General features: G+C 39.3%; 1 protein-coding gene across 1 annotated transcript in view; it reads left to right on the top strand.

The window, feature by feature from the left end:
* Positions 1-11,418, top strand: part of RHAG (Rh associated glycoprotein) — a 140,462-nt gene extending 129,044 nt beyond the window's left edge. The window contains exons 9-10 of the mRNA XM_069236124.1: positions 4,301-4,374; positions 9,426-11,418. Of these exons, the coding sequence (XP_069092225.1) occupies positions 4,301-4,374; positions 9,426-9,500 (149 nt within the window). The 3' untranslated portion in view covers positions 9,501-11,418. The remainder of the gene's footprint in view (positions 1-4,300; positions 4,375-9,425) is intronic.
* The last annotated feature ends 1,406 nt before the right edge of the window (positions 11,419-12,824 follow it).

Below are 12,824 nucleotides of genomic sequence, written 5' to 3'. Positions count from 1 at the left end.
ACCCAAATCAAATCCCTCTCAGTGATAGCAAGTGGATGATGAAATAGTTTGGGACATCCCAGATTATACATTGAATTCCTTATAAATCTCTGCCATGGAATGTGAAGTGCTCTTTCTAACATCAGGCAATCCTCAATTCCTGTACGATTTAGGGTGAAAGTGTGGCTAGACCAAACCCTAATCCATCTAAGCAAGGGCCAGTTGGTCCCCTTTATAGCCCAGGCCCAGCTCTTCGTGGTTAATGTGAGAGGGAACAGATTATGGGACACCCAGCAATTTTCTAATGAAGATATTCTCAACTATCTGTAGATCCTTCACATCCAGGTAGCCCTAGATATTACTCCAATAACTATCAATTGTAATGCATTTGGCCTGGTAAACCCTTAATAAGGCCTGCAAAGGCTTGGCCCCCTACCTTCTGGCAAAGTCAAGGGTAGCAGCTGTTGCTCTTGAAAAAACATTAATTTCCCCCCTCCTTTGGGGATCCCATGAACCGCGCTCATCAAAAAGGACCCTCAGATATTAAAAGGTGGGCACCCTGGATAATTCAGTAGCACCCCCATAGCATTTTTTCTGGGACTTCCTTGGGCAATCAATCATGGTATGTGATTTAAAAATAATTGTGCTCAGATCTAAAGTACTCATGAAAGTCACAAAGGATATCACCAGCTGTTGTAAGCCCACAGAAGTCCTTGAAATAAGGACTGTGTCATTCATATATAAGAGTGTGCGCAATAAATGCACACCTCCCCTCGGAATATCCTTACAAGCTTCACACAGCACAAGACCCAGCAGATTTATATACAAAGTGAATAGGATCAGGGCAAACATACAGCCCTGTCTGACTCTCCTCAACAACTTAACATGCCCCAACAGGCACTCGGACTGATTATACCTTACTGAAGCTACAAAGTCAGTGTGTAGCTCCTGTAAAAAATGAAAAATGTTGGGGTCCACACCAAGATCCTTACATATTAACCATAATTTGGACCTGTTTACATGATCGAACGTGGAAGTGAAGTCCACAGAGGCCATATACAGTGTGCCCTACTTCACCGGCATATATTTTCCAATAATCAGTTGAAGGTTCAGACACTGATCTATGGTGCCCTTGCCAGCCCTGTACCCATATTGAAGCTCAATCACATTATTCTGCTCTGACCCCTCCATCAATCTTGCAAGGATAACTCTCCCTAAGACTTTCACAGATTTATCTAAAAGGGAGATTGGCCGGTAGCGCTTAGGGTCAGATCTGTAATCTTTTGTAAACACAGGAACAATAATAGCCGAGACTAGGTCTTTGGGATGCCATCCCTACACATCACGTTTACAACTTGGGTAATGATTGGTGCCCATACTGATAGCTCTGTTTCAAAAAGATCAGCTGGCTCCCTGTCAGGACCTGGCGCTTTATCCTTAGGCATGGAAACCATAGCATCACACACCTCCTCCTCTATGAAACATAAAGAGTAATCACCACACTGAAACGCCTCACCTACAGGGTGAGGCCCCCCAGCTGCCAATGTCATATATTCCCTGAAAGTGAGCAACCCAAATATCTTGGGCAATAAGGCAATTCATCGTATCATTGCAGTGTTCTTTGAAAAAGTGGCTATTATTCACTGCCAAAACCTTTGCACTAGTCTCCAAAACACATTCCTGCAGGAGGTCCTCCCAGGCTCTCTCTTTGATGTATTTTTTTTGCTCCTCCAGGGCTTGTTTATAAGCTTTCCTCCTCCTAGTGATCTCAATTCTGTCCCTAGGCATACACTTAAGCTCCCTCATCAAACCCTGATGGGCTCTCGAAAAATTGCGATCAAACCATATGGGTCCCTCATTTTCATTTTTAACAGCGGGCCCTCTAAGTTAATTGGCAACCTGCCCACAGCCTCATCTTCACTTGCCTTATTCAGACAGATATCAAAGTCCTGATCACATACAAAATTAAGTTTATTCGCAATTACCTTGGGGATGGCACAGCCCCATATGATCATACGATTCTGATCCTTGGACATTAACTCCCAAGCCCCCACCCCGACAACAGTCTGCCCAGTGAGCTCTATACCCCACTCCTGGTGCAACACAAGTGAATTGTAATCGCTAAGTGGCTCTAATGAATCTCAAAGTGCTTAACTTGATGAGTCAGAACAGCAGAAACTAAGACATAATCAATAACCGACTGACATCTTCTTCCACTAAAGGAGGGAATAACCTCTGAATACCCCTCACTAGAGATCTGGAGCAAGGTGCTTTCCACGAGAATCCTCTCTAAGAGCTCACCCTGCAGAGAATTCTCAAAATGAGCCATTTTAAGTGCCTAGAAAATACATTTTTAGCTACAGCACAGCCAGAGATATGCAAGTGCACATTAAAATCGCCTAAAACAAGAACAGAATAGGGAGGATTCTGACTGTCTATGTATAATTCAAGAAACCTTTTCAAACATACCAAATGCTTATTTGCATGTGCCCGCACAAAGGAGTTATACAAATTTACCATGATCTTAAAAACTAGTTCAACCACCAGTACATTACCTGAACCAGTCACCAATTGGGGAGAAGTACACAGGACAATCAAAGAAACTAGGGTAATAAGCCTCCCTCTTCCTCGGCCATGGTTCAAAGGAATGGCAGCACAACATTTTGAGGAGAACCCATTAAAAAAAAGGAATTGTTCAGATCCAAGTTTCCTGTAGACCAATAATGTGTTGACCCGCTAAAAAGTTACACCACCCTAATCCTCTCTCTTGCTACTGATACCCCCAATGTTCCAGCAAACAATGTTGGGCCAAGATTCAGAGTTCTGGACATGCCCCTGCACAAAATCCCTCTGCACATAATCTCTCCAATCTGTATCCCGCCTCGGCTCCAGACTGCAGGATGAGCTAGGCAATACCTTAGGGAGAGAATCAACCACCCGTTCAGTACACACCTGTTCATCCACGAGCTGCTTGTCACTCCAAGGCAGCCCCCAATGAGAACCACAGAGTCAGTCAGCACAGTCCAGGTCACTTAAAGATTGGAACCGATTGGCCGTTCTCAAAAAGGAGATTTAGAAGGCATAATCTTCACACCTATTAGCCCAAATCAGGAAACAATGAGTATGTGGCCCATTTCAATATAGCTTTTGACCATGATGCAAAGCACTGAATGATGCACCTCAGATTCTTGATGATTGTAATACTTGCCACTTGTGTTCAACTTATACCTTGTTTCTGATAGGGCTGATCATTTGATATTACTTATTAAGTTTCCCATTAATAGGCTTCAAGCCACAGGCATCAATAGTTGTCATCAACTTCACAATCATAGATCAAAATTTATCAAAGTGGACTTTATAAGGTCACTGACTCCCCCTCCTTATGTGAGGGTTCCTGTGAGTCTATAATCCATCCAATATTGAGAGCAAAGGTCAGAAACATGGGTCTGAGACACTAAGCACACTAATTACAGCAAACTGTCATGTTATGTTTCTACACTACTGCTAGCCCAAATTGTAATCACATCCTCGCCTCTCACTAACTTTACAGTGCTTTTTCACAGATCCCTATCTGACAGTGAAGATAATAGTTGAGGGTACCAGTACACCACTCCATTCCTATGGCTCTCTTGGGTCTGTAGAGGACTGAGAAAGGTGAAGCAGGGAGCCAACAGGCCATCATTAATCATTTTACTGCCTTTCTTGGGTTTCAGGCCTGAGTGAATTCCTGGAAATGCTGTGAAAAACTCGGGAAGTGACTAGTTTCCCAAGGGACGTCACACTATTAAAGAAAACATTTATTTTTCATCTTCAAAATAGAATAGAAAGAGATACACTGATTTTAAACAGCTCAACATAAAAACTATATGCAACAAATATTTTTCTACTAGAGATAAAGAAAGGTGAATTTAATTCCTTAACCCCTCCCATAAACTGTTAAACCAGCATTAATTACCTTTTCGTAAAATGCAATTATTTGCAGTGAACATGTAGACATAAATGTTTTATAAATAACGTAGTTCAATGTATGTGCTGTGAGAATTGTTGTGAATCTTAAAAACGTTTTTCTGAAAATACATAGACCAATCATTGAGGAGTGTATTTCTAACTTTTCAAAGCACATAGCTGAATCAGTCTGTGTAGAGAAGAACCTTGTGACAAAGTACATAAGCAGTTAAGTTGAGCAAAAATGTTGCATACAACTATAATGATATGACCCAAAGTTTGACATTTCAAAATTGAGAGATATTTTTGTAATTGTGAAATGCCACTGTCATTATAAGCATAGATATCAAAATGTACTCAATTCAATGTTTAACAGGCTTCATTCTGAAGATACCTATCTGGGGACAGCCTCCTGATCAGAACTGTTATGATGATTCACTGTACTGGGAGGTAAGACATCTGCATTTGTTTCCGTATAAGTATTAAACCATTTTTTCAAATGACTACCGACCTACATTGGACTGCTAATTCCTTCATATGATTCTAAGACAATAGAAACCCTAGGGTTTCATGATGTTCAATAATGATGTCTGACATTGATAATGAAAACAAACACACATTAACTTAATTTACAGCATCCTCACCCTTTTTTCTTTCGTTCACTTTTACATAAAGTGTGTCAAATGAAAATGCCCTGGTGTAGATGTACACCAGTTTTGACACATTTAGGGCTGTTGTGACTATAGATGTGTAATTTGTGAATTCCCTGTTGTGGGTGTGTATTTAGTATTAACATGTTGCTCCCAAGCCCTGCCTTAAATAAACCCATCCTATTTAGTAGTATTTATTCTAATGTTTGACCATCCTTCAAGGTCTCCCCCCCACCCATCAAATACTCTCCCACTGACCTGTGGGGAGATCTCTGCCTCTTAGGGTCAGTACTACTTCCCTAGTACTAAAAATCTGTTATGTATACTTTTCTTATGCGCTGTACATGGCTAGGATAATACATCACTTTCAAAAAGTACTTTCAATAGACCCTTTTTTGTAATTGATTCATGTCAATGCCTTCAAAACACATTTTGTAAATACTGCACAGATTGGTGTCATTTTCCGTACCTATGGCACAAATTTCCTCATATGCATATTAATGTGGGGACTAGAACTAGCAGCTGAAAAGTAGGCCAATCTTGATACAAGCAATAACTTAGGTCTCGCGTCACCCAAACGGAAGTACGCTGAAGTGTAATCTGGGTTCCTTAAGCATATCCTTTGGTCACCTTTAGTTGCTTGGCCTCAAAATCAATGCAGAGAAATATGTAGGATGTATACTATGTAAAAAGCAAACCCAGGAAACAGCGGTACAAAACAAATCACCCTTTTATTCATTCAAAAGATAGATAAAGTCTGGTCAAGGCAGCAATATCCTATTGCCTTGACTGCAGGAATGCCTGTTGGTTAGGTTTACCCAGGTTCTTCCTCAATAAACTGCAGAGTAATGTAGCTCAACTCCTTCTTGGACTTAAGAAGAATGACTAATTTCTACTCTTTTATCCAAACTCCCCTGGTCCCATTTGAGTTGCAAGTGAACGTCAAGACTCTGAGGGATTTAAACCATGGTGGACTGGTCACCAACCCATCAGGGTCATGGAGGGCTTTTGCAGGATTGCCCAGTGATTTTTAAAGCACCCACAGGGCTGATGTTTTGGTGTTTAAAAAATTGTATATTTTCAATACAAAAAATAAGTGGCCCAATGCACAAGGAGTTTTCTATATTCTCCCTGCCTGTGACTATTGTACCTCACTTGGCAAACATGAACTGAGAAACTGAACGATAGGTCGTCCTGCCCTAAATAGATTGGAATAGCAATGACAGTGACCTGATAATCTTTTACAGAAAGGGCCACTAGGCCAGAAGTTTACATTGACTGCACCTGTGGTGGTTCAGCTTATGTACATGTAATACATCCACCAACTTAAACTTGAGTAGGAAAATTGTAAATTTGATGAGGCAAGAGGATGGCTAACTTATAGCGGTTCTCCCATTCTTCTAAACTCTAAATAATGGCCTCTATGGATAGTCCATCCAGTTGTTTTGAATCTGCCTATATTCATTGAAAATTCAGGCTTCATGCACACCCTGAATTTTGACACCTTGGATATGTCAATCTCTGGTAGGCAGTCTGTTTCTCTAGAATTATCCTTTCACTCAATTACGCTCTGTTTTCATGGTATTTTACTGAACTATGAACCATATTTCTTTCCATAAAATGTTGAAAAAATTTAAACCTCCATGATCTCTATAACCTTCTTTTTCTGCTCACTGGAATCTAGAGCCAGAACACCTTTTCATAGCCTATGGAAGTTGCAAGCTTAAGATTACACTTAAATAAACTAAAAACCTGAAGTTACAAGCCATACTGGACAAAACATATTAAAATGTAATGAAGCACAATTGAGAAAAAGCAAAGAAAAACACTGAAGAGGTTCAAGAGATATGTAAGGTAAAACAGGTTCCTATAAAGAGCAATCAAAAAACAATCACTCAATTTTGATTAATGTAAACAAGTGGAAAATCCACTTGGGATATCCTTCTGGGACATAGGTAGCAGGTGAGGGTTACGCGTAAGTGCACCTTGTTATATTTTTATTGGGATTTGTGACACTGAAATATTTCTAAAACTCAAACCTGTACTGAAGGACAAACCAGGAGACTGCATCTTCTTGGGCAAGTTTGTGCTTGGATATATGACTTAAAGTCTTGGTGTCCCCATTGCAACTGCAATCAAATCTTTCAATCTTTGGAAAGTGCTATTTTGGAAGCTGCAAGCTTATGGGACTTCAATGGATGTGATTATTCCATGGGAAATAGAACGATCTTCAACAGGGTTTTTGGAAACCATAAGGACTGGTTGCTAACCTGACTCTGAAGCTGGTGCTCCCCTGATTCTCATGTCTCAAAGATCTCTAGGTACTTCTGCAGTCACATGGAATTGCTATCAATATGCAACACAATTTGCCTATTTCTGGACCTTTTAGCTGCAGGTACTTTCTGGCTCAAGAAGACTTTACAACAGGTTGCAGGATTGCCACTGCAGATATGATTCCAATGTCCAGAACGGTCTGTTCAGCAGCCCTTGACAATTCCCACCAGACAAAAAGACAGTTCTCATCCTCTTATTTTGTCAGTACTAAAATGAGGAGCAGTGGGTTAAACATGTTTTTTTAAGCAAGAAAGGACAAATCCATCACTTGACACATATGTATGTATAAATCAATCCATAGGTACCTCGTGCCTCCCTCGCCCTATTTATTTAAAGCATTATGTCAACCAAGACATGTTAGTGGAAATCTTCCAAGGCCATTGTGGGGAAGGACAGTGTATGAGTTAATCAGGATAGGGATAATGACAGGGCAAGTGCTAGTATTACATTTTCAAGGCAACTGCAAGTGGATGCAAGTGCAATGCAGTTACAAGTGCATCCCTGTGGAACTGTCATCGATGTGGGTGTCATTGAGGTGCCGGTGGGTGCGTATGCACTGCAGGTGCAGCACATATGTCTATAGACGCAAAGCTTGTGACACTAAGTGCAGGTATAACTAGTGATGTGCCAGCAATCTAGGTATCAGTATGGTAACTGAGATATGTTGAATCTTAACTCCTCCACTGTTGTGCATTTGCCAGCATATCACCAGTCAACTTATGACCAACAATTAATGTTAAGAAATGCTTATATTTTAACCTGTGCTGGGATATCCCAACTATGCCACAATTAGTCTCCAGTAACCCAGTGGTGATAATCTAGGAAGTGATTTCCTTGTGCCTGACAAGTCTTTGGGAACAAGAGCACACATTCCCTGTTGTCCACATGTCCTGTTCCAGATGTTTAAGGATGTGGATTATTCTTTCTGTTTATGCAGGGGGCTTTCTGAGAAATTGCTTGTAGGGAGTACCAATTTGTCAGATTGACAGACTTCCTGGGCTTGCTGGTCAACTAGTCTATGAGGGTAGAGGAAATGAGGAATGCTGGGAGAGGAGAAAGAAGGGGCTTGGGTAAAAGGAGGAATTCAACATGGTTTGGGAAAGAACATCTCAAATGAGTAATGCCTGGGAGGTGGAGTGAAATGTGGTGTAAAGCTTTGGCAGGGAAGGAGCAGAATTTTTATGGGAGGAAAGGAAAGGTCAGGGAAAATGAAGGAGGGACATTGGAGTTTTTTGATGAAAGGAAGGTATAAAATAAACAAGTAAAAAGGTGGCTAAGGCCGTTATCTATCATCCGAACAAGAAAGGGTCACGGTTGAAGTGGCAAGTTGCTGTAGTTGAAGTCATGTGCCAGAGATGATTGAGGACAATCGAGTCGACCTTCGGTGTTTAGGTGCACAGGTGTGAAGTGGAGGATATTATTGCATGAAAGAGCATTAGTCTGGGCTAGCAATGGCTTCATGTGATGAAAAACTGATTATTAATTGGTAGGCATGTTCTCTATGTGAAGGAGTAATGATTCTTGTGTTCTTCACTTTGTGACCTAGCAGAGCAAAAACAACACCAGGCTGTCAGCCTTAGTTAGTTTGACCATTGGCAGGGTTATTCTATAAGTCCTTCCTATGGAGCAGAGCTGTGCTGTGCATTCTCTATCACATGGTTATAAACAGCCAATGTGTGTTTTTAGAATCATAGTGAGAGGGCAGCAAGGATAGTAGGCTCAGCAGTCTGCTTCCATGCAATAGGGGGAACATAAGGCATAAAAAGTAGGCAAGTAAGAACAAGTATTAAACATAGAAGAACAGCACAAAAGGGCTTTGAAGCCTGTGAGTTTCTGGTTGCAAATATCTGAACTATAGATGTTTAAACCAAAGAGCCCAATTTAGTCCTATAAGTACATGATAGGTGTAAGATGGGATGATAAAAGTGCCAACAGAATTTTTTTTTTAGAGATAGCAGAAACAATGATCATAGCTAGCGAAAGGGGGGCGTGTGTGCATTTTTTCCCAGGCTCCACCGCTTTTCTGGGTTGTGCGCTTATGCTTCAAAATTGCATTAATAGATTTTTGAAGCAAGCCTGCCCTGTTTTGTTTATGATGAGGTAGCTAACTTGACTATGCCATTGGATGGCAATGGATGCTAGAGTTGATATGTTTACTCTTTCCCAAATGGAGAATATTTTTTAACTTAGCAACAAGTGATCATTAGTATTTAGCATCAGATTTTTAACTGGGCCTTGACTCACCCTTGTTCATGTGTTGAGCATAAAATGAACATGAGGAAAAGTGATGCAAGAATATGAGGAAAGGAGCGGGTGTAGATAGTCAACAAATAACTATTTACGTGCTAGGAAAAATACTGCTCATGCCAACAACAGGTGGCAATTATACTTAAATGTACAGCCTATTTTTACAATATTGACTTGCACAGGGATCAAATTTAATTTTACAACCAATATAAATCGGTATTGCGAGATAAAACGCTGAACATTCATGCACTGGTCTGATTTGTCTTCTAGGTTCCCTTGGATGAGGAAGAGGAACACCAGAACCACTACCTAGAAGATCAAGGCAAAATGAAAGTGGAGGCATAAACGCTGTATTCAGCCTGCAGACTTCTGTCCTACTCAGCATTTCATGATATTTTTGATAAATCGATACCACCATATTAGAGTTGATGACTGAGAGTGAAAAGTGAATGCTGTCTATTTTAAATAGTGTTTTGCCATGGTATAGGATGTTTCCTAAAATGTAATACATTGTTAAGGTTTAAGTTGCCAATGAAGGAAAATATAGGCATTGCCAATTATGTAAATAGCTGGTTATATATTTTCACAATTTGTTATCTTTTTACCTTTTGTTTGGCTTACTATTCTTGTCAGATGCAGAGTGCTGCAAACATGTCAATAAATCATTGACACTATTAAGATCTGAGAAAGGTTTATAGGTTCACCTCCACAATCTCACAATGTAAAGTGCCTGTTGGAAGGACATTTTAAAGGTGAATCCAAACCTATTGCTGAGTTCCTTATAGGGATGGAAGAGGTTCTATTTTCACCTGCAATTTTCCGTTTATAGTTTGTAAACCTTGCACCGCTGTAAACATTGATTGTAGAAGAACATTAATGGATACAATTCCTATGGCATAGATGCTTTTCTGCAGTATGTACTTTTGTTGATAGTTTTTTTCTTGTACAGTTTAAACTTTCCAAACACATTAGCTTACAGAGTTTAAAGACAAATTCACAAAGGTTGTGGAGGAACGCCTTTGCAACTTCACACAAACCTAGTTCCTTTTGTCCATGAAATATTAGCAGTTATGGTCTTGTTAGATTTTAACAATTGGCTATTTTATAAATTCCAAAAATGTTTAAAAAAACTATCTTCGGGACAGAATTTCTTATTTCATGAGAATTCTCTCAGAAAAAAAACTTTTGTGAGTAGAAGATTTCGCTTGCAAGCGAAATTGAGTAAAGTTGGGAAGCCGACAAGCATTGAAAAGTATGACATTACAAATGCCTGCGAGCTATGGAAGGACTTTGGGTCTCAGCCTAAATCTCAAAGGGGCATGAGATTTACTTGGCGTGAGATACGCCTAGAAAAGCATTTGCTGTTCTGGAAAAGGTGGACATTCTTCTCAGGGTATGTGAGAACCGGGCATTACCAGTGTGGAGTTAGACTTTAGCATTGACGAGAGGCTAGCATGCTATATCACGAAATACCTTAGATCTGAATTACGAAGTTAGATTAATCTCATTGAAATACAGACACTAATTAAGGAACATCTTCCATACTGTTCCCAGTGTGAACAGATAGTAAGAAGAGAATGCTATTTGGGGGCAATGCCATAATAAATCTTTGACTCTTGTCACTTCCACTGTCTCATTTGCTCATGGGTTGCGATGTCATATATGACTTTTTGCAGTCGAAACTTCACTCTGCTTTTCACCAGCTTGGCCCTCGTGAAAATACAGTTCAGGGACATATCACTCAATTAAGCTGTATTTTCGCTACATATAGGAGGTAAAAATAGTCATTATTGCATATGAAGTCTCCTTATTTTCTAATGCACGTATTGCCACATGTTTTTTATGTTCCGACTTGGCCATGCATCTCCCGCTGTATGAAACAGACTGCTGAACCGTATTCAGCTGTGGACCAAGTAGATGTTGCATGTGTTTTATCAATGTCTGAACTACAAATCAAAAAACATTGAGAACTTTATATTTACCTAAACCTTAAAAAGAAAAATATTGCCTCCATTCTGTGTGATAAAAGTAAAATTGAATTGCAGTATTTCCCTTAAGGATTGTCTAATGCTCTATGTTTGGAGAAAATGATCCTATGTTTATTATATTTTTTTCAGATCTTCTACTAGAATGCTTAAATATTCTTTATTCACATTGTATTTCAACATATCTAAGTTATATTGAGAGTTGTATTACTTTATTTTAACGTTGATCTGACATATTAAAACAAAATATTTTCTAAATAAAGACTGTTTTTCACATACACTATGTAGTAATTCATCTTTTTTAATACATTCTAATTCAGAAAACTATTTTTAAAAAGTTCAGATTGCTAAGGGCATGAAAGGCGAAGTTAGAATCAACAGTCTCATAAAATGCATTGGTCTCCACACTCCTCATTAGCCTGGTTGCAAAGGGTGCCCTCTGTTTTCTACTATTGTTTACTACTATGCATGCATACCTTTACAAATGTAAACTTAGCTTAACTTACCCATGCAAGTGTCACAGATATCCAGTTGTAAGCAAGCAAACCTTTGTGAATTTCCAAAATGAGTAAATTTACATGCATGTGTGGTCATAAACAATCAGGTCATGATGTACTTAGTGGATTCACTATGTTGAATTTGAACTCATGATCTAATCAAGCTCTTCATATTTAAACTATGCTTATATGAAATGTAATTGTTATGGGGAATTGGCCCCAAAATATATAAAACTCAAAAATTAAGAGATTATTTGTAACAAATGGTACAAATACTAAGACAAGACTTTGTCCTCTTTGCCCTTGACTGCATTCCTGGAGTAGTTAGCTGTCCAACTTTATAAATGATGATTCCCATACAGTAAATGTGGATACATCAACTCACATAATATAACAATACTATTTACTAAAGTCAATTTCAATTGAAACAAGAGTGTTGGTTAAATTGAGCTTTTCAGCTTCTTCTTCACCAGCATGTATAGTAGATTGCTTCATGGCTCTTCCATGTTTCCATTATTAGTCCAACCAACTCCATTTTGATTGAGGATCTTCTGTTATGAGTGTATGCCATGGTGATTTAGCCTCATAGGACTTTATCCACATCCTTCTCCTACTAGGACAGTAGGTGCACTGTAAACAATTTTGTTAACCTTTTAGCCCCAGTTTGCTTCAGGCAGTTTTAATTTACTTCTTTGTATCAGAAGAAATGCATTGTGAAACCCATTATGAAATGAAATATGGTCTACATTGAGGCTAACTGTCATCATTACTATAACTATGTGAGAATTAGTGTACCGGGGGATGGGAATAGGTTTCCAATCATCTTTTGGAATATCAGGTACAGCTTGGCAGAGATTCTACAGGAGATCATTTACGCAAGTGATTGGAGTGCTGGGACAGGAGACTTCAGTGTTTTACTCAGCTGTTCCTTTGGATCAGTTTGTCCTTTATGTAGCTTATCCATATCGGATGAGTATTGTGGATTGATTGCCCAGTTCTCTTATTAAGTACACAAAGTACAGAATCATTTCTGAAATCCTTAGTTTCCTCTAACATAAGCTCCCAACTAATATGTCAAATGCTTTTAAACACTCTGAAAAGCTGCATTGATGTTTTTTGATAGCTTACCTACTTATTATATTCTTGTGCACAACAACGTGATGCGCTGTTGAATCAGAGTTTATACC

This window comes from Pleurodeles waltl, chromosome 5, assembly GCF_031143425.1.
Source record: "Pleurodeles waltl isolate 20211129_DDA chromosome 5, aPleWal1.hap1.20221129, whole genome shotgun sequence".
Classification (NCBI taxonomy): domain Eukaryota; kingdom Metazoa; phylum Chordata; class Amphibia; order Caudata; family Salamandridae; genus Pleurodeles; species Pleurodeles waltl.
Note: the sequence above shows the minus strand (reverse complement) of the source record. Positions and strands in the feature narration are given on the sequence as shown.